The sequence below is a fragment of the Mycteria americana genome, chromosome 1 (assembly GCF_035582795.1).
Source record: "Mycteria americana isolate JAX WOST 10 ecotype Jacksonville Zoo and Gardens chromosome 1, USCA_MyAme_1.0, whole genome shotgun sequence".
Taxonomy (NCBI): domain Eukaryota; kingdom Metazoa; phylum Chordata; class Aves; order Ciconiiformes; family Ciconiidae; genus Mycteria; species Mycteria americana.
The window spans coordinates 67,100,401-67,126,387 of NC_134365.1; the positions used below are offsets into that span (position 1 = coordinate 67,100,401).

The following is a 25,987-nucleotide window of genomic DNA, read 5'->3' on the forward strand; positions in this document are numbered from 1 at the left end:
CTACCAAGGCAAACTCAAGTGCATACCCAGTCAATACAAAATTTATGTATAAAAGAAAGTAAAAAGTTAGAACGAAAGAGCAGAAATCATAACATAAGCATTTAAAAGAAGAACACTACTATGAAAGAATGTGTTAGATAAGCAAGGGAACACAAAAATGTTAGCAAGCTCTTAGCCAGATGGATGAAGTACTGCAACAAAATCAGATTGCAAGAAAGAATGAGCAGATCAGTTGTAGAACAACTGCTTCTAGAGGATGACAGCAACAAGTACTATCAGTCAAAGCTGGGCTTGAAAAACAGAAAGACTGCTAAAATTGTAAAAGGCTTATGGGAGACTGATGGAGAAAATTGTCTTAGGGAGACTGAAGCGTGGTAACACAGAGGTTCAAGAACAATGCTGAAAGGAAGCAGAAATTAGAACCTGAATAGAGGAAACAATACTTGTATTATGCTTTCATGAATGAGAGGAACATTATAGCTATTGATATATTCTGTCAGAGACAAAATGCAGTTACTTCAACATTAAAGAGTATTTCACAACTATCTATTTAAAGTTTCTCTTCCAAAATTTCATTTTAATAGCCAATACTAAATTAGGTGCCCATCTTATTTTCCAGACAGAAATATAGGCAGATTTGTTTTCAGTGAAATATCAACCACTGTTCCTGAATGTAATATGCAATATAAATCTAACAAATCAACAGATCACGAGAGTATACACCGTATTTATAATATATCACATTTTTATACTTCAAAACATAGAACTGTGCTTCAATGAAAGAAACTGAAGCATTTGTTCTTTTACCAATTATTTAGGAGTCAAAAGACTTTTTAAGAGAATGTATTTTCTTACCTCTATGTTGTTATTCATTAAACCACAGGCATCAGCAAAGTCTGGATGTTTGGTATTGATATAAGCTAACTCAATGGCCACTAGATTATGAACCTGCAATGCAATATCATTCACAGCTCAAAAATTCAGTGAGTAAATCTAATGCTAGTGAAGAGCAATGACCTACAATGCTAGAAAGCATAGTCTAACTGTCCATAGCAAAAGACCGTTCTTACTGCCCCAAAGACATTAAAGTTCAGATCCAGAAGGCAAGAAGGGAATTCATTCATTCATTCCAATACATTCAGACCTTCAGCCATTTTGGATGTTACATCAGTTTAACTTGATGAAGCTAACAAGCTAACCTCTCTCCAGCAATAAACAAAACAAAACTCAGCAATTTAATGAGTGTAAGCTATATAGTAATGAAGTGAGCTATATAGTCAACCTTCAGCCACAAGCCACACACAACATTTGAACAGTGAGAGATGGCTCACTATGGGGCACAGTGAGCATACAGTACAATTTTTGCTTTTCATATCAAACATATGCAGAGTCAATAACTGAAACACTTTGTTTCCTCCCCAATAAGCAGCCCAAAGCAGACTTTTATATTAAAACATATTTACTCAAAGCTAAAAGTTGAATTTTTAGTCTCACTAGCTAAAGGGCATTACAAGCAAAATCAACACTGTGTTGATTTTATCTCTGAAACACACAGAATAAGGACTATAATTTAATCTTCATTATTGCATCCCGAACTCTAAAGTAAATGCACAGCTTCTGTTACAAGGGAGGGAAATACACCTACATCAGAAAGACTAGATGTTAAATCCAAGCTTTAGTAAAATTCTTCTTGGGAAATTGAAACATAGGGGACTATAAGCTGAAGAGGGTTCCCTCCACCCCTTTGTTTTTTATGTATCTATCTTCTAATATAGAAGTTTCAAACCGTGTAGATATTACATACCTAGCTATTTAACAAATATAAGTTAAGAATCCTTTAATAATTTGGGTTCCTGACATTACAGAGCAAACAGAAGCATCAAGAAAGACTCCAGAAAACACACACGTTTTCCAACAAAATTATAATAGATGGAAAATTACCATTTCATTTGTGACAGGAAGTCTTCTACGCAGAAGACAAGTCACTACTTCAACTATGGCATCGTGCAACTTAGGAAACCTCAATAATTCCTGAAAACAAAACAAAAATTTACTGATGAGACTTCCAGAATTTTTTTAGGGAAGTAGGGGGGAAAAAAGCCTAATACTTACAAACATAATTCTAAAACATGCATTTTTACCTGTGTACTGTAATTGCTACAATGCTGGATAATCCTCTGCATTTCTTCATGAACCAGCTCCACACAGCGCAAGCTAGGTTCTTCTAAACGTTTGATTTGCCTTTTTACCAGCAATTCAAATGAAACTTCAGGAACAAACAAGGCAGGACGGGGACCCTAGTTCAAAAGGAGGGAAAAAGCTGCTAAATTGTGTATTAAAACAATATGCATTTCTAAGAAGTAGTATCTGATGAAGCCCAGAATAAATCAGGTCACAGTGCTCGCGCCCAAAAGAACACTCAGAACAGGTCTTAAGAGTAAAATATGTTACAAGAATATTTAAATATAAAAGCTATAAAATATAAAGTTATTGCCTTTAAGACAAACTCTGTGTTAAATAATGATTCACCAGCATCCTTATAGAATCTTGAAGATTTCCACCTACTAATGTCACTCTAGGTTTACAACTATGAACAATTTTCTTTTCACATCTGTGGATCCAAGTTTAAATGAAATTTATTATAAAGGCAAAGACATTCTCATCCTAACTTCAGAGAGAAAAGTTACCATTATTTATTTGACAGTCCTGGGCATACAATTCTTACTGCAAGGTAGGTGGGTTTTCTGTTAAGTATAATCATAATACAGTGTCACTGATTTACAGTGTTTGGGATAGTTTGATTTAAGACCATACAGACCAATGCTTAGCTATATATTAAAACATTTTTAACCTGAAATTTCCCTTTTTTTTTTTTTAATTAAATGAGCTTTAGAAACACAGAGATGTGATATGTCACATAAAAACAAGACATCTCTCCTGTTGCTAAATGCTGTTTTACATTTTACATTTACAGAAGGATAAAAGCATGCACACAGATCACTGCTGCAGAGTACCTAATGCGCACCAAGTTTGAGTAATTATTGACCATGCAGAAACCTGACTGTCTGTCCACACCCAACAGAAGACAGTACAAAAGCAGACTTACATGTTTGACATCCAAAGACAAGCTCTAAGGAGTGAACATTCTATATACTGCAAAATTTAGAAGTGAACTTACTCTGTTAATTCTTAGCAACACCAATTCCCATATTCACAAGAAACCAAATCTGTCATGTAAACACTGAACCGCTGAAGAGTTGTGTCTCTTATACAGAATTAAATTATCTGAATGTGTCCTAGCCCATACATATCAGACTGAGTCTTCATAACTAACGGAAGTGCTTAATGCAAAATAAATGCGGAGGCAGTCTGCCACCACCATTTTTGTAATATGTAATAGCTTCAGCATAGGGTTGCCAAGCTGGGCCTGAGCTTTATTTCAGCCTGTAAATAACAGTAATGAGACGTAAGCATTCACCTTAAACTCATTCCATATAGGATAATGGCTGCAAATTTGGATATTGTAATTTTTCCACTTAAAATACCAAAAGGCAGGATTCAGCCTCTTCATATTAACTCTTTCAGCTGAGATCAATAATTCACAGGACTGAAGGAGCACAAATTTGTTGAAACCTTATCTTCGAATCCAATATATAGCAACAACACTTAGAAATACAGAACACTCACAGTAGCATTTCTAATGGCAGTCAGAATATCAATTGTGTTAAGGCCACCCAGCGGGTCAACAGATTCTAAAGTTCTTCCAAAGGTCTCATGAAAAATGTAACAGATTCTGGCTCCACCGCATCTGAAAGAATAAAATCACAACTGAAGTAGCAAACAAGGAAAAAAGTTCTCATTGCAAACATTTCTTACAGTTACTTGGATTCAAACACTTCTGAGTATGTTACGCTCTAGTGTGGTACTATTGCAAATGAAAGCCAGCAAGAGCCACTACGTCGATTTAACTGCTCAGTCAATATTCTAGAGGACCATGTGGTACTTACAGCTCCGAAGTCTCTATGTATTTTGCTGTTCCTTCAATAGTGTTACAATATTCTGTGGCAAATTTGGTAATAAGCTGCAATAAAGTGGCACTTTTGTCCTCAACAGGTTCCCCATAGCTGTTTAGTAGAGACTGGTACTGAGCAGCTAAAACATTGATTCTGGTTTTCAGTTCTGGCAAGCAATCCCTGATATGATGCATCAGTAGTCTAAAAATAGAAAACAGTCCCTCATTAGAAGGGAGGAAAAGTTTCAGCTTTATTATCTCCATCAAAACAGAGAAGAGACAGAAAATAATTACCAAAGGAAAACATTTACTCAGGAAAATTACAGTAAATTCAGAAACTGAATTTGGAACCAGAGAGTTTTCCTTAATGTATCACTGTACAGCACCAAAAGAGAAACAAAAGGTAAAAATAAATGTTTACACATATTTCTAACACACCAATTTGTATCTTAAAGTATCTTTAAAAGCATACATTTATTTTATTTTACACAATATGTAATACCTGTTCAGAGTTCTAGCAAGATACTTGGTTCCGTTTCGATTGGCTAGGGAAGGATACTTCTTTTGAAGAAAACCATACTCATCACGAATGGAATCAGCTACACTCTTCTTATTGTTAATATCCAACTGACTCCTGAAGTTAAAAGGCAGAGTTACACACTAGTTAATAGATGCAACGTAAAAATAATTTACACTTCTGCTTTTCTGGACAGGACATCTAACAGCTGGTTTTTGCTTTACACACATAACTCATCTTCCTTAGACAATAAAGGGCTTTATTTGCTGTTCCATGCAGCATAGTCAACAAATCAGCATGGGTAGCAGCTGTACACAGACTAAGCAACGCTTTTATAAAAACTACGTGAGATTTGACCTAGCTAATGCAAAAAATAAAGTGAAGAGTACTATAGCCATATGCAGTTAGCACTAATATATACAAGATCTGTACTGGATCAGTGCTAATGTGAACAGCTGACCAGAAGCATCCCTCAAGCTAAAAAACAATAGCGGAAAGAAGAAGTGTCCCTACTCCTTTCTAAATTAGCAGTTAGTTGAGTGGAAGAACAGACAGGCTTTTGAAATGTGAGCAACAAGCTTCTCGCTTGCTTATTCAGAAGTTTATCTCAACATCAAGTCACCTGATTCTTAAAACCATATTCATGGTTAAAAGAGCCAAAAGCATTACTTCATATTAACACAGTTTTAAAAATAGCATCAATGTGCCCAGACCGACCTGTTCACTACTCCAATGATGCCAAGTTTGACTGGAATCACTCTTCCCATGAGCACATCCATAGCATCAGTGCCAGCATCCATGAGATCCAGCTTTGTGATAACAGCAAGGGTTCTTCGACCTACCAAAAGGTAAACTCACTCACAGGGATGTTTTGTTTTGATAAGGGTAGCTAAAACTCATCATTCAAAAAGCTCCTCAGACAGCTGCATGAAGTTTAATACTGCAAACCAGCAAAGACTAGCGCAAGAACATATGGTATCAGTCTATCTGGAGCCCCTTATTAACAGGAAGATAAGAAAGTATTTGGCAGGTACTGCTCCCCACACAGAACTGGTTAAAGAAAAAGGTTTAGGCAAAATGCAGTTTGAAATTATAGTCATTACTGATTACAACAAACATTTTTGCATACTATACGAGGTTAGAGGCATTACTAAGCACTTGTGGAGAAGATCAAGTAAGCCAGGCAGGGGACTTGCAAGTGTGAGTGGACTGAACATATTTCTAGCATATATGTAGGACCAGATGTAATGGCAACCTGTTTGGAACTATATTTGAAATACCACTACCCACTGGAGAAGCTGCTAAAGGAGGCAACAGGCCCACTTCCAGCATAGTGCATCAAATACATAGCTGAAAGCCCCAAGAGACTGAATAGCTTGAAATCCATCCACTAGAGAAGCTTTAGGGGATTTAGTTTTGCTAATGAAACATATTTGTATTGAATATGTGACTGAATGTTTTCCGAATTAAAACCAAGCTTCATATTGGACACTGTGGAGGTAAAAGTGACCTAAATTCATTAAATAGGTAAATATTGCACATCTAAGCAGGTAGGCTAACATGCACAGGATTTCTCTCTGGGGCCTTCGTATTTCCTGGGCTGTTGGGTCTGAAAAAAATGTGGCAAGAACTTTTTCTTTAAAATATAACACACTTTTTGAGCCTAAAAATAAACCAGTACCTCAGCTAAATCAGTAGGTTCTTGGGTCCTGAAACTTTCAGATGAAAGAAAGTCAGAGAGTCTACCTACTCTAGTATTCAAGTTCTCATTACATACCATTATTCCTACAGAACCTGCAACATGAGCTGCCACTCCAGACCTTTAAGGTTTAGAATTTTGGGAAGTGATCCAAAAGTCACAGCTGATCATTTTTGGAGGGGTAAATTAAAAGGAAAGGGTCTGCTGCCTTGAACCAGGACAATTTCACTGAGAAGACTGCCAGAAGAGGTTCTCCCTCGAGGTTACATTGCTGTGGAACCCATAAAGGCTTAGGCAGACAGGGGCCAAAGCAGACTCTGAGTTTGAAAACAATCAAGAAATGTTACCCTCAAATTTTTTTTCCCCATAAAGTGTAAAGCATACCAACACTAAATTTTAGCCTAATTTCAGTATACCTATTTTCCAAGTATACTCTTCCATATTCTTTCAAATCACACAGTGCTATTTATTAGTCAATGGTACCAACAGTACTTTCCATAAACAAGAAGCAGGCACCCAGTAGGTTCAGATCTGTTTCAAAGTCATTAGGTAAATATAAAATTATAATCCTCTTTTTAGATTAAATCAAATCTGTCCATTCTGCCACATAAATGCAGGGCACCAAAATGGATACTGACAGTATATATTAATTTTATTCTTACTAAAAGTCACTAAACTAACAGCTAGACAGTCAATTACTAGCTGCAGGATGGCATATTTTCTCTACTAAAAGAAACAACATTGGACAATGAAGCATGAAGTCATCCTAACAGACCACTGTAAACTACTAAAAATCTCAAAACCCCCAACATTCTCTAATGCCATTTAGCTGCTCTGGAAACAGGATTGGCTCCTATGACTACCAAAATAGTTATTTGGCCTGTTCATAAGCCAGAAATCTATGAGATATTAATGCATCACAGCATTCTCCGAGTTGCAGAGACTGCAGCAGGAAGTCTTTAAGCAAATATAATAATTGTATTTTCTAGGAAATGGAGTGACATTTGTTTTTCTTACTACTTTTTGCCCAAACAACTTCAGTTTTATTTTAGGATTTAATTTAAAAAAGAAGTTGAATTACAGGATCCAGTTTTTCTTGCTGCTTACCATCTGGATCTACCTCCCGTGCAATTTTAAGTGCTTCTGAAGTGGCCATGTCTGTGTTAGCAGCTGTGACTGCCAGAATAATTGAATTTGGGTTGCTGATGAATTGAAGGATTAGCTCTCTTATTTGAAGTTCAATGTCCTTAGGCTGATCACCAACAGGCACCTAGTGAAAAAAAAAGTAGAACTGTTCAAAAGCATATATTTATGCCTGTGTGAGACCACTCATCAAAAGGTCATACTCTATACCACTGTGTAAGATAAAGTTTTGCAGCCATTTCCTTCCTCTTTCACAAACAGGAAAGAAAAAGAAGACCTTGAAAGGTATAAAAATCAAAAACACTCACATAGAAATAAGAATCAATTCAAGTTACTTGATACTGTTGTCAAGAAGACTTGGTATCCAAGAACCACCTGCACAACTGGCAGAGTGGGGTGTGTATGTATGCATAGGCAGGGAAAGAAGTCATCTTGTCATCTTCATGCCACAGAAAATTATTCAGTGTAAAACCTGAACAAACAGGACCTGAACATTTCTTCTAGTGTATCCCTACTTCATACAATTTCCTGTGCAAAATACGCATAGCAACTTCTGGAGAAGCAATGGGGAAAACATTTTCAAACTTGTCAACTACCCATCTATTTGCAGGCACAATTTTGAAACTTCAAGTGCTACCTCTTCTATTAAAAAGAACATGCAGCCTGCGCAATGCTTCCAATCCCTCAGTTGTATACAGAAAGAGGAAGAACTTACACAAATCTACCTCTTAGAACAGCGAAGAGCACCAGAAACCCATATCTGACACCAGAAGATGGTGATATCTCAAATTTATATAACCAACTACTTAACCTGAGGAAAGCTGTTTATTTAACAATACAGAATAATGCCAAAGAGTGAACATACACTCCTTGTTTCAAAATACACTGTTCACAGCGAGTCAGAAGAGAAGCTTTCTGCATCTTACCTTTGTCATTCCAGGTAAATCCACAAGAGTCAGATTTACAACATTAGATGAAAAAATCTTAAGATGAATAGGTTCAGGACTGATCCCCTAGAAATACATTAATAATAAAAAATAATCACTGTACTGGATTATTTAAACGCACCCTTTAGAAAGCCAAAAGCTGTAGTTTCATACTAGAAAAACTTTCTTCCATCATATACCTTACAACCACGTGGTGAGGAAAAAAAGCCAGCCACATCTGTCAACCAATTCCTGTCTTTGGAAGCAGCCCCGTTTTCCCCCTCAATATAATGCATAAAAGCTTTTATAGTTCAGTGATTATACAGATATGCAAGAATAGAATACTCGATTTTGTAATTACACATAAAGCCATGTATATGGAAAAATGGAAGCAAGTTTAACTCTAAGTTTATTTTTTGCACTATTATTACGGAAGCTTTGAAGTAAAGGAACAGCAATTCTCTGCATTTTCTTTTAGCTGAAGACATTCATCCCATGAACACAGTAAAAAAAATCTCAAGATAGCAAGCAGCATTACTGTGTTATTCATTAGAATAGTTCAATGTTTTTCACTTTAGCTGCCAAAACTGTTTAAGAAAGGTTTAAGCAGCAAGAGAATCTACAGCAAGACAAAGATGGACAGTGCAACATTTACCTTATTATTTCCTGAAATCCTCTCTGTTTCATTTTCTATTTCCTGACGAATTTCATCAAAATCTGTATAGATCTGAAGTATGGAAGAAAAAAAATGGTTTACAAATCAGAGAGCATCCACTTACCTAATTGCAAAATAATGCTCTCTTCTCCAAGAGACAGTGAAAAACTCTGTAACTAAGTATACAGAAGGTGAGAAAAAAATAAGAATGACTATTAGCCCTTAAGCTAATGCTAACAGCAATCCTCAGTGCTAAAAATTACAGAAATTGGAATCTTGGTATTTAATCTGTTAATACTGCGAGATGGCAGTTATTAGCACTTATTACCCCATCAATGTCAGACAAGGTATAAAATAGCGTTCACCTAAAGAGAATTTCAAACGCTTAATTCCATTTCTAATCTAGTTGCAATCCTTTGAGGTTAATAAACAACCTGTAGCCTGAACCTATTCTCATTTCAAAGAGGATGAAGAACAAGGACAGAGTTTCATTTCAAAATTTTTCCACTCTTGTCAAAACTACTCTCCGTCCGCCAATCCAAAATAAGTTAGCACAGAGCTACCCTTGCACAGGTTCCCTCTGCATTCCTCTCTAGATTTGCTTCAATTTCTAGCACTGCCTAGAAGGTGAGGAAATCAGTTTAAAATAATAAACACTTAAATAATTCATCTGCTGACAAAAAGATTACTTTCTTTAAGCAAAGAATTAAGCTTGGACTCTCTTATTGTAGTCCTAGGTCACCACAGTGTCTGCTTCTCCCCCCTGACGTGCATTAGGCTCTTCCTTCATTTTCATAGCTTTCTAATAAATCTCTGAAGTAGCCAATTCTTCAGTGGACTGAAACAACTTGCGATTATATACTTCCTTGTCTTTGCAACGTCCATTCTAATTTTGCCAATGCACAAAAAAGAAAAATCAACAAAATAACACAAAAAGGATTAAGATAAATAACTCAGCAGAATCAATGACCCACACAACAGACAACCATTGATAAACTTTCTGTCTTGAGTTTAAAAGACTGTTTTCACAAGTTTTCTACTCATAAAAAGCAAAACAGAAAATCCTCACTACTCTGGCATATAGTATAGCAGGTAGAATAATCTTTTTGGGAAAGTCAAGGGAAGAGATAATAGAATTAAGTATCTATATGATAGTGTATTTATGACACTGCTACTCCATCATCAGAGTAAACATACCTTATTTTTGGTGTGAAGAAATTTACCCCACTCTTCAGCATCTATCTCTGAAAACAAAGAATTGACACATGAGGAAGAGGAAGCAGATGTTTCAATGACATTTTTCCAAGAGCCTGTTTGTTGAAAACTACAATGTGATTTCTTTTTTTCAAGCAGCAAGAGACGAATTAGTCTGCTTTCTACTGTTAGATGTTAAATAGCTCAGTACAAATACATTTATGATTCTGCTTATTTAAACATTGCATCACATTACTTTTTTTTAATTTGTCTCTTACACAAGGTCCACCACCTTAATTGTGACTGAGCCCATCAGCTATCCTACCATTTTTCAGAAATAGTCTAGTCCATTAAGTATCAGCTTGCAACAGAAAACAAAATAATTATTAGCAATAGCTTAAAAAACCTGAAAAAAATACCAGCTTTTAGCATCTTTTCTTTTACCATGCAAGTGAGATCAAATCACAGCTGAAAGAAAAAGTTAGAAAAACCTGTAGAACCAAAACCAAGCAAACAGAAAATACATAAGAATTCTACATAACAATGAAGTCTTAGGAGAACATGTCTCTTCCCAAATCTGTCAAGGACCAAACATATTAACTCTTGTCAGTCACCACTGATGTCCAGAATTACTTGGGGGCTATTCAAGAGCAGTCCCAGAAACACCAAAGGCGGTTTTGTCAGTTCCTGCTTTGTAGCGCAGGCAGCAGTTTGAGTCACAGTGCGAGACACTCACACTTCGGCAACTAGGTTTCCAAGTATTAGTGATAAGTGCCATTTCAAATTTTTAGTTTGTGGTCATTTCCCCTCTGCTCCCTGATACAGCAATCTGCTCTAGAAGAATAGTTTAGAAGAAATCTAGCCATTTGGTAAACACACTGCTTACCTACAATCAAGTAATCTTTCAAAACATTTTTTCCACTCAAGTTGAATTTCAAGATACTGATCAACAGAGACTTTTTTAAAGGATTTGGGAATTAAAAGTGCAGGAAATTCTATGAAGCAGCAACAGCACAGAAGAAAAGCAAAAATCATCTCATTCTAATGCAACAAGGTCAGAAAACTAAAAATCAACCAGCTCACAAGACTCAGCAAAATAATCAATCAACACAGTAGCCAAAGTGTAAAAGTGTAATCAACAATAAAGTGGCATGAAATGTATGTGGTTTAGTGTATATAAGCATGCACTTTATGCGTAGGGAGAAAAAGCAAGTGGATAAAGGCAACCTTTAGAAAGGTGTCTTGGATTTTTCCATGTAGCAGGGTCTGCAGTTAAAGAGAAACATTGAATGATATTTAAAATTTTTAATCATATTTAATATAGCATGTTATTAACTTTCAGTATCAGATTGCATTACAGAGATCACAAATGCATGCAGACAGATGTGCATGCTATTCTACTATTGATGAGAATGTGTAACATTAACAATACGCACAGAAATAAGACCTTAACTAAACACTGATAAATTACACATATTAATCAGATATTCTATATGACAAAGTTTACTTGATGATGACTTTATTATTGCTGTTCATCTAATTCCAACAGCTCACAATATTTTTATGTGAGCACAGAAAACAGCACCATTAGGTTCAGCTAAGCTGAACTTCTTTGGCAAAATACGTTTCTCAATTTACTCATGGCAAGAACAAGAAAGAGTAAGGAAACATTTTTAATGTCACTGGAAGTAATATTACTGTATGGGAAAGAAATCTGAGGTTTTGCATCAATCTTTCTAATGCTCAATTAAAAAACCAATTACACCAGTTCTGAGACAGATTTAAGAAGAGACAACATTAGCTATCACCCTTCTCAACTTCTAATTTTCTCAAAATATTTATGGAAATTCCATTACAAAAACACCTTTTTATTGAAGGTTGATGAGTTTACAACTCTATATTTTTATGTGATGCCAGTACAGCACCATGGAAGTGCAAGAATCAAAACAAACTAGTGAAGAAATTTTTGGCACATGCCTGTTTGGCACAAAATGCCAGTAGCACAGCAACAATCAGTTCATCAGTCTGGAAAGCCTAGTACATCTGGGGAGTTATTTTAATGTCTTGCTAAGGTGGGTAAGTCAAAGGTTTATCATCAATGGAAATATGCTCATTTAGATGGACTGGATCCATTAATGAAAAAAAATTAAGAAACAAACTACTTTTATCCTTACTGTTCTGCAGGCACATGAGCTATGAAGAAACCATTGTTAGGAGCCAGCTTTTGTTTGTCTTGGTTGGTAAATAGGCAAAATTACATACAAGTCTCCAAAATAAGTGCAAAATGAAAGGGTTCATTAATTCCAGGTTATTACACAGGTTTAGTTTATTTACAGTTCAGAGGAAATAAAGCAAAATGTACATACAGGAAGAAACGACAGTATCTTCAAGATTGTACTGCTCATCCCCTCTTAAAAATGGAATCTAAGGAAGTAAAGACAGGCATAAAGCCAGGAAGAAAAAGCTACAGCAATATACTGCCACCATTACATTTGAAAGATATGGACCAAGCACTCTCCTGTTATGCCTGTCCTAGGGAGATGATGTCCTCCTAGGACACACTGTTTTAGCCTTAAATTACCGGTTTTGTGGTGGCATAGGAATTTGCAGCTAGGTACTAGGCTTAGTTCTATGTATAAATAAATGTTTTGTTTTAGTATAATCTCTTAGCTTTTTAAAATACATATAAAAAAGATGCATTCTAGTCAGAGGCATTGCATTTTCACTTGTTAACATCCACAGATCAAAGGAGACTGAAAATTTTTTTAGCTTTAATAAGCTGCAAGTTTTCTTTGCTATATATAACACAAGAGAAGATTGAAGCCATAATAAATGGCTTAGTCTTAACCTCAGCCTTGGTGCACATAAAAAAAGAAGGAGGAAAAAAAAGTTAAGGAATAAATGCAGTCTCCTGAGGTGTACAGAAAATCTCATCTGGTCCAAGCATAAGCTTTTAGAAGTTTCATTTTATACAGCGGGGAAACTCTTGCCCTACTCTTCTCGGGAAGTCTGTACTTAATATTTGAGAAAAATTTTCCAGTAGCTCTAATTTAATGCAAGGGAGTTTTTAGGAAAGAAGGAAGGATTTGCATTACTCAAAATGTAAGGATGCTCAAGGCAAGGAGAAAAGATTTTAGTTAGCCTACATTCAGCAACCCAATGTTCTGGTTTACATGTGGAACATTTTTGTTATCAGTAGTTTCACTGGTAAAAATCAGTCTTCCCCCCGTTATGTTACTTTCTGGAAGCTTTTCAGGCAAAACTTGCAGGTGAATTAATCACCTGATCAGATTCAAGATTCAATGTTAGATAAAAGTGTGCAGAAATGACATTTCAGTCATTATAAAATTAAGTATTACAGATTATAAGAAATTATTAAAACAGCAGCTATTAAGAGCAAACAGATCCTGCCTTTCAAAAAAAATATCTCCTGAATAAACCCAAGAGTCTGTTTGCTTTTCTGGCTTTTCATATCTTGGAGTGAGACCTAAAAACTTTAATTAATATACTGGAAAACTAGACACAATTATGGTATTTTTCTCAGGACTGCCCTCCACCAAATTGTTCCTTGTTGTCTCCCGTACTGCAATGCTCCTTTAAGAAGCTCAAATACAGTACAATGCTAACTGGCTTCAGTTATTCATGTATCTCTTCTCCCTTCCTAAAGCAGTAGAAATGTTCTTCATATACAATGGGAGCACAAAGAAGCTGTTCAGAGTCATAAAAGGCTACCACCATAGAGGATTTCCTGCAGCATGGCCAACGAGAACTTCCCAAATACTAAAAAGGACAAAAATCAGCAAAGTATGAAGAATCTTACCTATTTTCCTAGCTTTCTAGTTCCCATACCTTCACAGCTCTTGGACCCAGCAGACTACCATCTGAACTTTCTTCCCCCCTCGCCCCCATCACCTTATCCTTTCCTAGCTCTCTTTCTCTAAATAATAATAATAAAAAAAAAAATCCAACTTGTGAAAAAAAACCCAAAACATCTGCACATCTTATAATCCCTTCTGTATATTGAACCATTTTTTCCATCCTTGACACTAACTAGATGGCAAGGTCTTTTGAGGGAAAGCTCGTTTTCTCTTGTGCTTCCACAAAGCTAAGTACAATGAAGCAGTCCACGCTGTTTGGGAGCCAGGGGTAAGAGATTCCTATTTGAAGTACAGAGCAAAAAGCTGACAAAACAGTGTTGATTTAGCAAGCAACAGATCTGTATTAATTATTCCTGTGTTCCATATCAATTCTATCCATTCAGAATTTGAACATGTTCAGCTTCCTGTCTTGGACAAAAAAAAAGACAGAACCTATAAATATTTACTAATTGACCATTCATATGTTCCCTCCTCTTTTCCTTTTCCTAACAAATGGATAAGCTACCAGAATAGTTCTTAGCTACAAGACCAATTTAATAATTCACAAGACCAGGCCCAGTTCTCTTTTAAACACTGCTTCTCTCGGAACTTCATAAGAGAACACCGCAGTGTGGTATCACCACATCAAACACACCATATGTGCTGAATCACTAGAGGCTAACAATAAACAGCAAAAGCATGATGAGAACATTTCGTTCACACCAAACCACACACATCTCTGTAGAATATATGTATCGGTCTGAAATATCATGTTATGAAAACACAGCACTTCTTCATATTTAATGGAAAATTCATCTCTCTGCTATTTTCTGACTATCTTGATTTATTGCAGTGACCACCATCCAAGGGTATCACATAGCTCATCAGTTACTTTAAGGCACAGCAGAGATGATCTTTAATGTTGAATGTCAGAAAAAATCAGAAGTTAGTTCAAATGTCTGGCTGCAATTCTTTCTCAACAATCTTTCCCAATGTGCTCCCAAGAATCAAATAAAATAAAATAAAAATAAAAAAATTAAAAAATAATAAAAAAAACAATCAAAAACCCTAAATCGATATGAACTGATATTCTTTGGCAGCTCATGTGCATCAGAAGATGTCAAAATTAAGCAATTGGAGAGACACAATTTTTTCCTTCATAGTCATAAAGACAAGGCAATCGTCCATGCTTAAACGAATACCACAGCAATCCAAAGTGCTTTGTGTTAAAAACAGGGAAGCTTTCTGGATGTATACAGAGGTAAAATTTAAGCTTATAAGAACCACAGACTAGTACTATTTTTAAATGGATGTATTTATCTATAATACTAGTACATATCTAGAGCAAGCATTAGGATGGATAAAGGTGACAAATCACAAAACAGAAATCACAAAACAAAGAGGCAGTTGCATAAAAGTATCTGTGCACAGAGACAGTTCATTACCAGCACATTTAGAAGGCAGCATGCCAAGACTGATATTCTCTTGCCCAATATTCAGTTTGTAAAGAAGAAACCCCTCATCTGGAGAAAATCCTTTTCCCTCTGGGAAATCCCAACCACATATTCAACCCTACGTCAACATCCACCTCATAACAAACAAAAACATGACCTGTAATAGTACAGTGACTTATTACAATATCAGACAGCATAGCCAGGATAAGAGGTTGCCATCTTTTTTCTTTCCAAGCTACTTGATCCCATCTTCTCAGATGTAACACCACAATCTGTACATATGCTAAACCAGATCAGTTACAAAACCATTTAGACCCCAATTTGCCTGAATTTTGGAGGGAGAAGAGAGGCATTTCAAAAGCAACTGGTAAGTCATAAAGGTTTGTCTGTTCTCACCAAACAAGCCCACGTCTCTCTCAAAAGAACATCAAGAAGAGATTATAACACGTACATCTTACATATCGATTTTTTTCCCCCAAAGATCTAAACGGGCCTTATAAATATTAATCTAGCCCAACATCCTTATGCAATAATATCATTATCCCATTTTAAATTTAAAATCTGAATCCCCAGATCAAATGCAACCTACAACAGAAAGGCTCTGCCTTGACTCAAAATACTCTAATTCCAAAACCATCTTTTATACCTGTGAAGTTGCAGAGCAGAACAAGATCATATTTTATCCTACAACTCAAAACCAAAGCATTCTGAAAAGAACTAGAAACTATACACTGCACAATGCAAGTAACATAAAAACCATTAAAGAGATCAAATGTGCCATTTCTAAAAGGTTGCCCAGAGACTCTCCAAATTATCCACCCTTGGAGGTTTTCAAGACCCAACTGGATAAAGCCCTGAGCAACCTGGTCTTGAGTTCAGAGTTGGTCCTTTATTGAGGAGGTGGTTAGACTAGAGACCTCCCAAGATCATTTCCAACCTGAATTGTCCTACAATCTCTCACAATCCAGCACAGCCTGGATTGCATAGTGAAAGTTCCTGATTGTTATAAGCCCAAATTGTGTTCTTTGCTTGCTGCAATAACGAAAATTGGAGTTTAAACCTTTTAAAGTGCACAATATTAGTAACTGCTCTTCAGAAGCCAAAGGTTATAAATATTACAAGAAAACAAATACCGTAAAGAACTTCCGATACCTTGACTTATTATTGCTAGAAATAAATTCCAAAAAATCTGAACACAATGAGAATTAATAATTATAGCCCCAAGTTTATCATGCCATCAAAAGCCTGTGTACTTTTTACTGTCTACATCAAAAAGCTGAGATTTACCTTAAGATCAGAACGTGGCTATGCCCCTGCTGCTCTTTCATAAGAACAAGAGCAGTAGTTAGTATAGAACAAGTGTTTAAACTCTCAAGGGACAACTGAGATCAGTTTCTTGATCTGCCGAACAATAATATAGCTACAGAAGACACAAGCTTCAAACTAGACAGCTTCAGAACATTTACAGTGTTGTTCTTGATGCGCTTAGAATCTCACAGATGCTACCTTACTGGGCTGCACTGAAAGCTACACAACGTGCCCATTAAATTCTGTTTGCATCTACTACAAGGTTGTTTTCACTTCTTCTTCCGGTCTATTCAGAACTTATGTATTTCCTAACCTCCTTCTAAAAAGTCACATACTCATCCTCTCAAGGAAGAACCTTATTTATACAGCAAAAGAGGAGGGGAAGAAAAACAAACACAAGAAAAATCATATTCTCTACACTCTAGACAATCATTATTATAACTGAAATGCTTTCTTTGGCCTGCTTTTCTCAAAAGTGTTTCCTAAGAACAAACAGGAAAGCTTAAAACATTAAAGATATTTTGAATATCCAAAAGATTTTGACTTCATGACACTTGCTAAATGGACAGAACAGCTGTGACAACGGCTGTGTTTTCTTCCAAGTAAATTTTAAAAAGCACACTTGAGTTTTAAGGTTACAACAACTGATTTTTCAGTCCGATGAACAAGAAAGATTAAAAGTCTCTTTCCTACTAGGCAAAACACACTCTTGGATCACACTTACCATTTTCATCTCCAGCTGTTTTCCGACCATCCTCTGGGGAAACATGCACCAGCTGCAGAATAAGGGGTCTCCGGGTGACAACTCCAGTACCTCGTGGGAGCAGATCCCTCCCCACAAGACTTTCCAACACAGAACTCTTTCCACTGCTCTGAAAATTGGAATACAGCTACATGATTTTCTTAAACATCAAAATGCTGTTAACATTTTAGTTTTAGCTTGCTTTCATCACTCCTGCAAACAGTGCCCTATTCTGTCCTCTGCTATACTGTGCCCAAAGGAGCATCTGATAGACTCACTGCATCCAACACAGTTGTATCACACTGCACAGGCACTAAAGGACGCAAGTCTGCTATAAACCAGTAACTGTCTAAACCTGCTTGGGATACTTAAAAGCTGTGTAGATAGATGTATTTTCTATCTCTTAAGGCTAAATTAAACACATAATATATTTCAGAAAAAGTAATATCCTATTTAACATTTGCTATCCCCAATATTAATCTCTCCAGAAACATTTTTGGAAAAGAAAAAATTATTTTTCTTTATAATGCTCAGAAGGAAATTCTGTCTTCTACTATGTCATTTTCTAACATCTTGCAGTAACACTTCATTCTGTAGCCTAAGGAATTCAACCTTCTGTTAGTATTAACATGGGCTGCCCATGTTAATACTAACAGGACCATTATACAAAAAGATATTAACTATGTACACTTGAGTACAGAGCTATTACAATCTTATATTCCTTTCAGTTTGTTTTTTTTGTATAATGTATTCTATCAGCTTCATAAGTGCAGATACTGTTTTATACTCTAAATATATAAACAAACATTGTTTTATACTGTCTCTCCCTCTCTCTCTGTATATATATATATTTATAAGCATTTACAACTGTATTGACTGCAGACATCTGTCTACGTAATAACAAACTGTAAGAAGTTGTGAAATACTTAAAGGTTCTGAAATTACAAATTCGCTTTGAGACTCTACATTTAAAATGTTCTCCTGTAGCACTTTTGTATAAAATGCAGAATTGGGCTACATGGTCCAATAACCAGCTGTGAACACATGGGTTTTAGGAGTGATTCAAAACTACTGCCATTTTACAACTAACAATAAACAGTAGACCCAGATAGGTCAACCTAATACTTTGAAAGTCTGACCAATAAGATTTTGCCTTTTTAATAGAACTGTATAAACCCTTCCAGTTTTCTGCAGCTGGAAAGTCAACATTGCCATCAGCTAGGAAATGCTTTATGTTAATGCTACTACCAAACAATTCTCTTAAAAAAAAAAACACACAAAACAAAAAAAGCAGATGCTTCTGACAGCTAGAATGTGCGTTACTGCTATACAACCTCAATTCAGCTTACCAGTTCTGAAAGAACAGATTTGAGACTTCAAGTAAATCATAAAATGCGTACATAACTTAGCATAACATGAAATAAAAGCAGTGCTGAATATCTTTTAATTATCATAAGTTTAGCGACATCTTGAGTGACTTTTCTAAAAATGAAAAATAGATCAGCAGAGAGCAAGCAACACAGCGCTATCAGACAGCACATTTCTATTAGAGCAGTAAGACAAGATAGGAACATATTACATGAGAGCATTAGAACCTATTAAAATAGGACTTGTATGCAGAAGCACAAAATAAATATAAGATACAAGGCCAAACCCCTAGAAAGTTTGGACAACAAATGAAAGCCACCTTTTCTTGTAACACTTTACTGTATAACTATGCTTTATGGCACAGAAAAATGGTGTTTTATCAACAGTGACATTTGTCTCACCAGGTGAATAACAAACCAATGCAGACTGTGTATATTTTTCAAAGTAAATCTAAGTCAAATTTGACAGCAGCGAGGTCAACTGCCTAGAAAGAGTACGGAGAATGACAGGAAACAGAAAGGGTCACAGGAAACAGAAAGATAGCCTTATTAAGATTTTTTGCTTCATAACGTTCCCCTAGAAAGTACCTAGTAATTTTCTTCTTCAGCTGACCTTCTCCAATCAACTTTGGGCACCTTCCATACAAGCAGCTTATGACAGGACATTGGGCACTGAAATCTTACCAAAGAGTAACTGAAGAACAATCTGGCCAAAGCACAATCTAGCTCTGGAAGCCTCTCAGAGAGCTCCGTTGTAGCACACTTCTGAAGAATTACTGATATTACACAATGTGAAAAAACATAAATTTCAGAGTGACAAACAACAAACTACTTAACAAACTTCATAACTGAAAACAAATGAAATGCCTGCTCAAAAAGATGAGACATGATAAAGGTTCATCAGCTGCACTGGGGGGGGGGAACAAAACCACCAGGGTTTCATTTATTAAAAATATTTTTAACATCTCTTGAGCAAGATTTCTTACACATGGGTAGAATGATCACTCAGCTCTCAAAGGGCTGGAGGTGAGACTTAGATGAAGTGGCTTCTCTTGAACATATAATCCAAGTAGAGAAGGGACAGTAATAAATAGCTGAAGTCCTTACCAAGAACTTCATCAAGACAGGAAACCAAAATCCATGGGACGAACTGCTGCACACTACTGCTTGTTGTTTGGTCTTTCCAAGAGTGGTATTGCAGGAAGCAGAGATGGGCAAACAGACCAAACTACGTATGGAACTAAAACACTATGTCTTACACCGCTCTCACAGTTATCTTTGGATGTAGAAGGAATGATCTGGATCCTTTGCAAATGTAAAGTCATACATTAGATGAGACACTACAGTACTCCACACATCAGGAAATTTGTTTCAAATTGCATTACGTTCCCTTATTAAAGCAGTCTGTTCTTGGAACCTAATATAGTATCTAATGACGCACTCCTTAATCTGGGCCCTATACATGTCCATTACCGAGAATTGTCTGGGAACGTGGTAAGGAAAGCAGCAAACACAAAGCTGATCTTTTCCTGCCAGTGGGGGGAAGTGAGGGATATGGGGTCTGTTCAGAATACAAATTCAGTTCAGCCAGTCCTTCAGACAACAACTGTAGACAGAGACTAATACTGATGACCAAAGGTACCACAGAATTTTTAGGAATAGGTCTGCAGCAGCATCACGCTTGTTTTGTTGTCTCATTGAGATGCTCGTCACGGTTCTAAACACTGACTGAAATGCATAAACTCATTTCATGACTAGTCTGGAAAAGCATTAACAAATTCTAACCTTTTGTGGCAGATCAATCTGGTTTTCCTCTGGACCCATACCTGATCCTAATTTGAAATATCTATAAGCTGTGACATCTAGAGGGACTTTATATAGATTGCTCAGAAAAAAAGGGCAAATATAGGAATTCCTTGCTGTCTGTTGCTTTTTTAACCATTGTGTCAAACTTCCATTGCCAAGCGTTTAACACTCTGCTCTGTTAATCTTCATCAGTCGCACAGATAAGTGCCTGAGTTTGATGGATAGTAAAACCGTTTTTCCTAGAAGTACTAAGATAAGAAGAGATGATGCACCCAGGGACTTAAATATTTTATTTCAATACATACTGACAGTATATATGATGTAAATCTTACCAGCTTTCTCACTGCCTCCTTAACAGTTACATTTTCATCATTATCAACACCATCTTCAGGTTAATCTACAACAATCAAGGATGAAGGGTAGAATAACAGGGAAACGATTGTGCACTTACTCTCACAAATTAAAAAGCTGAAATCTGTAACAACTGCGATCCGCTCCAAAAAGTCAGTATCTCTACTGTTCAACAGTCCTAATGATCTTGCTTTGGCCTCCCTATCCTTCATTTCTTCTTTACTTGTCCCTGCATATTTCAACTGTGTACACTTCTTAAGTATCACAAGGCATTTGCTCCCATCCATTACACTAATTCTTATGAGAAAATTTGGTTTGCAACCTGCTGTATTACTAACCACATTTTCAGGAATTCAGAAGCAGCAGACAGCAGTGCATGACTTTATAATTGTCCAGCTTCGTTAACAGCAAGAGATGTTACTTTCAAAAACACTTCAGGGTTGTTGACAAGCCAAATGGAAGAGACTCTATTGAAAATTTTGAAGTAACACTATGAACAACCTCACACTGACCCCAAACATTTACTTCACTGGTTTTCTTATTCTTTTTCTAAGTCCTCATTAGCATTCCTAATTTTAGAAGACTTGTGCCCTATACCCAACAGCATGCAAAGATGCCTTCTCCATATCCAAAAGAGAACCCTGACCCAATCCTCTTCCACTATTGACAGTTACCCTCTACTTTGAGCCCTGTCTATAGGTACAAAGGCCTAGAAGACTCTGTTGGTGAAGACCAAGGCAAAGAAAACACCAAGTGTCTCAGCCTTGTCCATATTCACTGTCACTAAATCAGCTGTCACAGTCAGCAGCAAGCCTGTATTTCCCTCGCTTCTCTTTTTTCTTCTTTAACTGCTGATGCAGTGCTGGAAGTTCTTGTTGTTTGTTGCCTTTGATGTCCCTTACCAGTTTCAACTCTAGAGGAATGTTGGCTTTCTTAGTACCATCTCTGCATATGCAGGCAGTATTTTTATACTCTTGAGTGAGCTTGTCCTCACTTGTACCTCCTGCATGAGTCTTCTGTGGTGACGCTCAAGTCATGAGCTCCCTCCACACTGCTCTCCTTACACATCTACTCATTTTCCTGAGCATTTGTATGGACTACTGTTTTGTGCTCCAATGAGGTTGTCCTTAAAGGCATGCCAGGTCCCCCGAGTTTCACTGTCCTGTGACTCACTGGATCCCACCAATTAGCTCAGTAAATTAGCCAAAGTCTGCTCTTACTCTTAGGAGGTCCATGCAGCAAGAAGGCAATAAACACAAACCTGCAGTCTCACTGATGCACAAGAACCATGAGATTTTTTACAGTCATTTGCTCAGGTTGTTGATTGTTGCATATTTCCAGTATTATTAAAATGATAATGGACTTCTATCAGCAGCAACAAATTGCAAGTCATCTTACAAGAATCTGCTGCCTTCCTTCTGCCTGTCTTTAGACTTCATAATCACTTTGTGGAGCCAACGTAAAATAACTCATCTGTGGAAAAAAACCTTTATAAGGAAACATGTCCAATAAACTACTGGGGAACTTCCAACAAGAAAATTGGTTAAAAGGGATGTAAACTTTGTTCATTGCTTTTGATAGGACAACTGATAAATTTTTTATTACCTGAGCAAATAGGAAAAAACTGCAAAGAACTCCTGCAACACAATACAGATTTACTGCAGGACAGCACAAGAAAATAAAAAGGCAGTGATGTCACTATTCCCTGTGACTTTTTCAGTGGCACAACAATAACAAACATGTGAGAATGACAGTAAGGAACCACGAAGTAAGAGAGATTTCTCAATGACACATCATAATTCCTGAAGAATTCTCTTAAGAAAAGCAATGCATCTACTTTGACACCTGAAGCAGAATGGGGCAATTTTGCAGTTTCTGTGATACAAGAATTATAAAAGTCTGGCTGGCTAAATCATGCTCTTAGTAATACATATATATACGGTGCACTAAATTTTAATTCTATTATTGGCAAATATAAGCTAATGCATTTTTGCTGGGGTCTCATCCCTAGAAATATTACCCAGACAGGTGCTCGGAAAAGAAGTTCTCTGCAGTAGCTATCCTGGAAGAGTTTAGCATGCTATAACTAAAGAGCAGCAAGATTTTTTTTCTTTCCTTGTTCTGCAAACATGAATTATTCTGAAATAAATGCACCCATGCAATTCCAGAGAAGTTCCACAAGGAAACTGCTTTGGTTGGAACAGCTATTGTGGCAGGATTTTCCTATGTGAACTAGGGACACCACAAGCTAGGCTGGTTCTAAACAGCCGACAAATTTAAAAATACATTCACTAATCAGAAGAGAATTCTGAAGTTATACGCAGTCCCAAAGAATTAGAGCAAGACACCCTCTGAAACAAAATTATACTTCTAGAAGGATGCACAAGAGCTAACAGGCTGATCCCAACTTGAGAAAGCAGTGAAACCAGCATAATGTGCTGCTGGCTGTTGCAAAATACATTTTCTCTGTGAAAGATCTTGTCCAGATTACAAGACTGTTGTTCTTGCAGGCCATTCCCCATTCACTTGAATAGAGAGCTTTCCTGAATCAGTCAGGAGGAAACTGGAAGCCACAGGAACTCCCTCCACAAAAGACAGCTTATGTAAAAGTAGTAAGGAAAGCCAGAATTTGCATAGCTTCGTCAAAATTCTTCAGGAATCCTGTATTTACACCATATCTAAATGTAGATACATGCCAAACAACAGCAAATAGATAAAAGATTTGCAGATCTATTCTTTCTCAATACATCAATTCCCAAAGTCATCCAATAATTCACTTAGGAAAAAGATACTTCATGTAATTAGAAACGAGTACAGAACTTAGAGAAGTTAGATCATGGAACTGTGGTATTTGAAGATCCACATTTCAAAGCCATATAGACTGACCTTACATAGTATCGCTTATACTACTATATTCATTACTTTTTCACTAATATGAATCAATACAAAGCCAATTTGTATCTTCAAATTTAAAAAGTTCTAAACAACAGAGATTAAAAAAAAAAAAAAAAAATAAGAGAAACCCAGTCAACCTTCCGGCTACCATATGAACAAATCTTTTCCAAGAACTACCCAGCCATTTTCTCTCCAGATTCTGAAACACATTCGCCAGGGCCTTCTGCTTTAATACTCTTCCCCTTCATTTTCCTGAAAACATATTTCCTTTGTACTGTCCCCTGTGGACAAGATACAAGATCCATTCGTTCTAATTAAAATACAGGTTTTCCAAGAAAAACAATTGCCAATCACAAGATGAACAGGACCCTGGCAAGAAGCATACAAAACTAGTGTGTGTGTGGAATACCTCTTCATTCACATCCTTCTACAACTGTGTATTCTGTCCACTCTTACAAAATAACAATAAAATAAGTATCTTCATTTAAAAAGATGCTTAATATTGCTTTCATATTACAAATCTGTAGAGATCAAAGGCAAGATGAGGAGATCACAGTTGTTAGACCTATAATTTTATTTTAATTCATATAAAGTCTGCACATAGACACAGTGAAAATGCCATCCTTCCAATCATAGAAGCCTTCAGGACCTAAAAAGTATAGCTGTTCAGAAACTGAGGGGGCCCATCAGAGAAAAGAAACAGCACAACACCAAATGTTATTTGCACTATGTAACTTTAGCAGCAAAATTTATCTTGTGTTTGGTAAATGTAAACAGCTAATTAATGTCAGCCTCACTTTGCTGCTTGTCTGAAACAGACACCAGAAGAGTCAGGGCATGATTTGACAGGAGGAAGGGATGGCAAAAAGGAAAAGAGTTATGCCCAAAACCAAATACAGTGAATGTCAGATATCAAAACAAACAAAAAACCAAACCAGGAAGTTTGCAAAACATTTGAGAGAAAAAACAAGCTCTCCCCAGCCAGCATAGCCAGCACTGAAACTATGCTCTAGTTACATCCCCTTTTGCAAATGTACATAAAAATCTCTTTTGGCATCTGCTTGAAACCCCAGGAAAGATCACTGGGGGGGCGGGGGGGGGGGAATATTGGCTTTTTGCCAACACAATGTAGGATACATTGAATAAACTGAAGTGGCTTAAATTTCCGTTCCTCTGACCTTCCCTGACAGGGAAAGGTCACAGAAGCTCTGTGGAGCATTTGAAGTTTAAGACCATAATGCCAGTCTCTCTCAAACCAGATGCTTTGATACAGTATCCACTGGATTCTTCTCTCCTACAGTAGCCAAGACCATACATTAACTTCCCACTGCTGTCAACTTCTTAACAGGCAAATTACCATTCTAACTGTTTAGCCTAACAGAATATACAGTTATACATATTCAAATGCTCAGAATATCTGTTACCTCAGATCAAGAAACCCTCCTCCTTGGCAACAAAAATTGGTTTAGCGTTGCAATATCAAACATGATACTTATTCCAAACAGCAAAAAAAGAAATAAATTTAATGCTTATCTATGAACCAATCACAGAGGCCAACAAAACAGCTCTTCTGGATGGAAACATCCAACAGAACAGTGTTATGTTAAATATTGTACACCTCCCCATTTAAAGTCCCCAAATAGCATTAACCGAAGAGTGAGCAAAAGTACTATATAAATGTACACCTGAAAGGTCATTTAAAAATCTCATTGTGAATTTCATTAGTTGCTAGAACAATTTCACCATGATGTCTCTACTAGAATCAACGCTACCACGTGCAAATAAAGCCCACAACTTGTTTTTGTAACATCAGTATTGAAAGAACTTTGCTACAAAACTGACACTAAAGTTTGTAAATAACTAGGTCAATGACTTCTAAAAACCCAAAACAGATTCCAAGAATTAATCACCTGAAAAAATAAAGGCAATTCATTTTTACACATCTCTAGGCAGAGATTTTGTTGTTTGGTTGGTTTTTTAGAATTTCTTCTAAAACACATGCCCACTTTTGTAGTATAGGCATTTCATTTTTGTGATAGCATCTATGTGCCCTTAACATAC

The 25,987-nt window shown here is 36.5% G+C and overlaps 1 protein-coding gene across 4 annotated transcripts in view; it reads right to left on the reverse strand.

The window, feature by feature from the left end:
* DNM1L (dynamin 1 like) overlaps nt 1-25,987 on the reverse strand; it is a 39,877-nt gene that overhangs the window by 10,578 nt on the left and 3,312 nt on the right. For 2 of the 4 annotated variants that reach the window (XM_075503700.1, XM_075503711.1), the window contains exons 2-14: nt 17,490-17,637; nt 11,374-11,412; nt 10,150-10,196; nt 8,953-9,024; nt 8,298-8,384; nt 7,336-7,498; nt 5,247-5,367; nt 4,515-4,646; nt 4,008-4,214; nt 3,688-3,808; nt 2,142-2,297; nt 1,942-2,031; nt 856-948 (exon numbers count right to left, since the gene is read on the reverse strand). In XM_075503700.1, the coding sequence (XP_075359815.1) occupies nt 856-948; nt 1,942-2,031; nt 2,142-2,297; nt 3,688-3,808; nt 4,008-4,214; nt 4,515-4,646; nt 5,247-5,367; nt 7,336-7,498; nt 8,298-8,384; nt 8,953-9,024; nt 10,150-10,196; nt 11,374-11,412; nt 17,490-17,637 (1,476 nt within the window). The remainder of the gene's footprint in view (nt 1-855; nt 949-1,941; nt 2,032-2,141; nt 2,298-3,687; nt 3,809-4,007; nt 4,215-4,514; nt 4,647-5,246; nt 5,368-7,335; nt 7,499-8,297; nt 8,385-8,952; nt 9,025-10,149; nt 10,197-11,373; nt 11,413-17,489; nt 17,638-25,987) is intronic. The other 2 variants (XM_075503701.1, XM_075503720.1) reach the window with 1 other exon arrangement.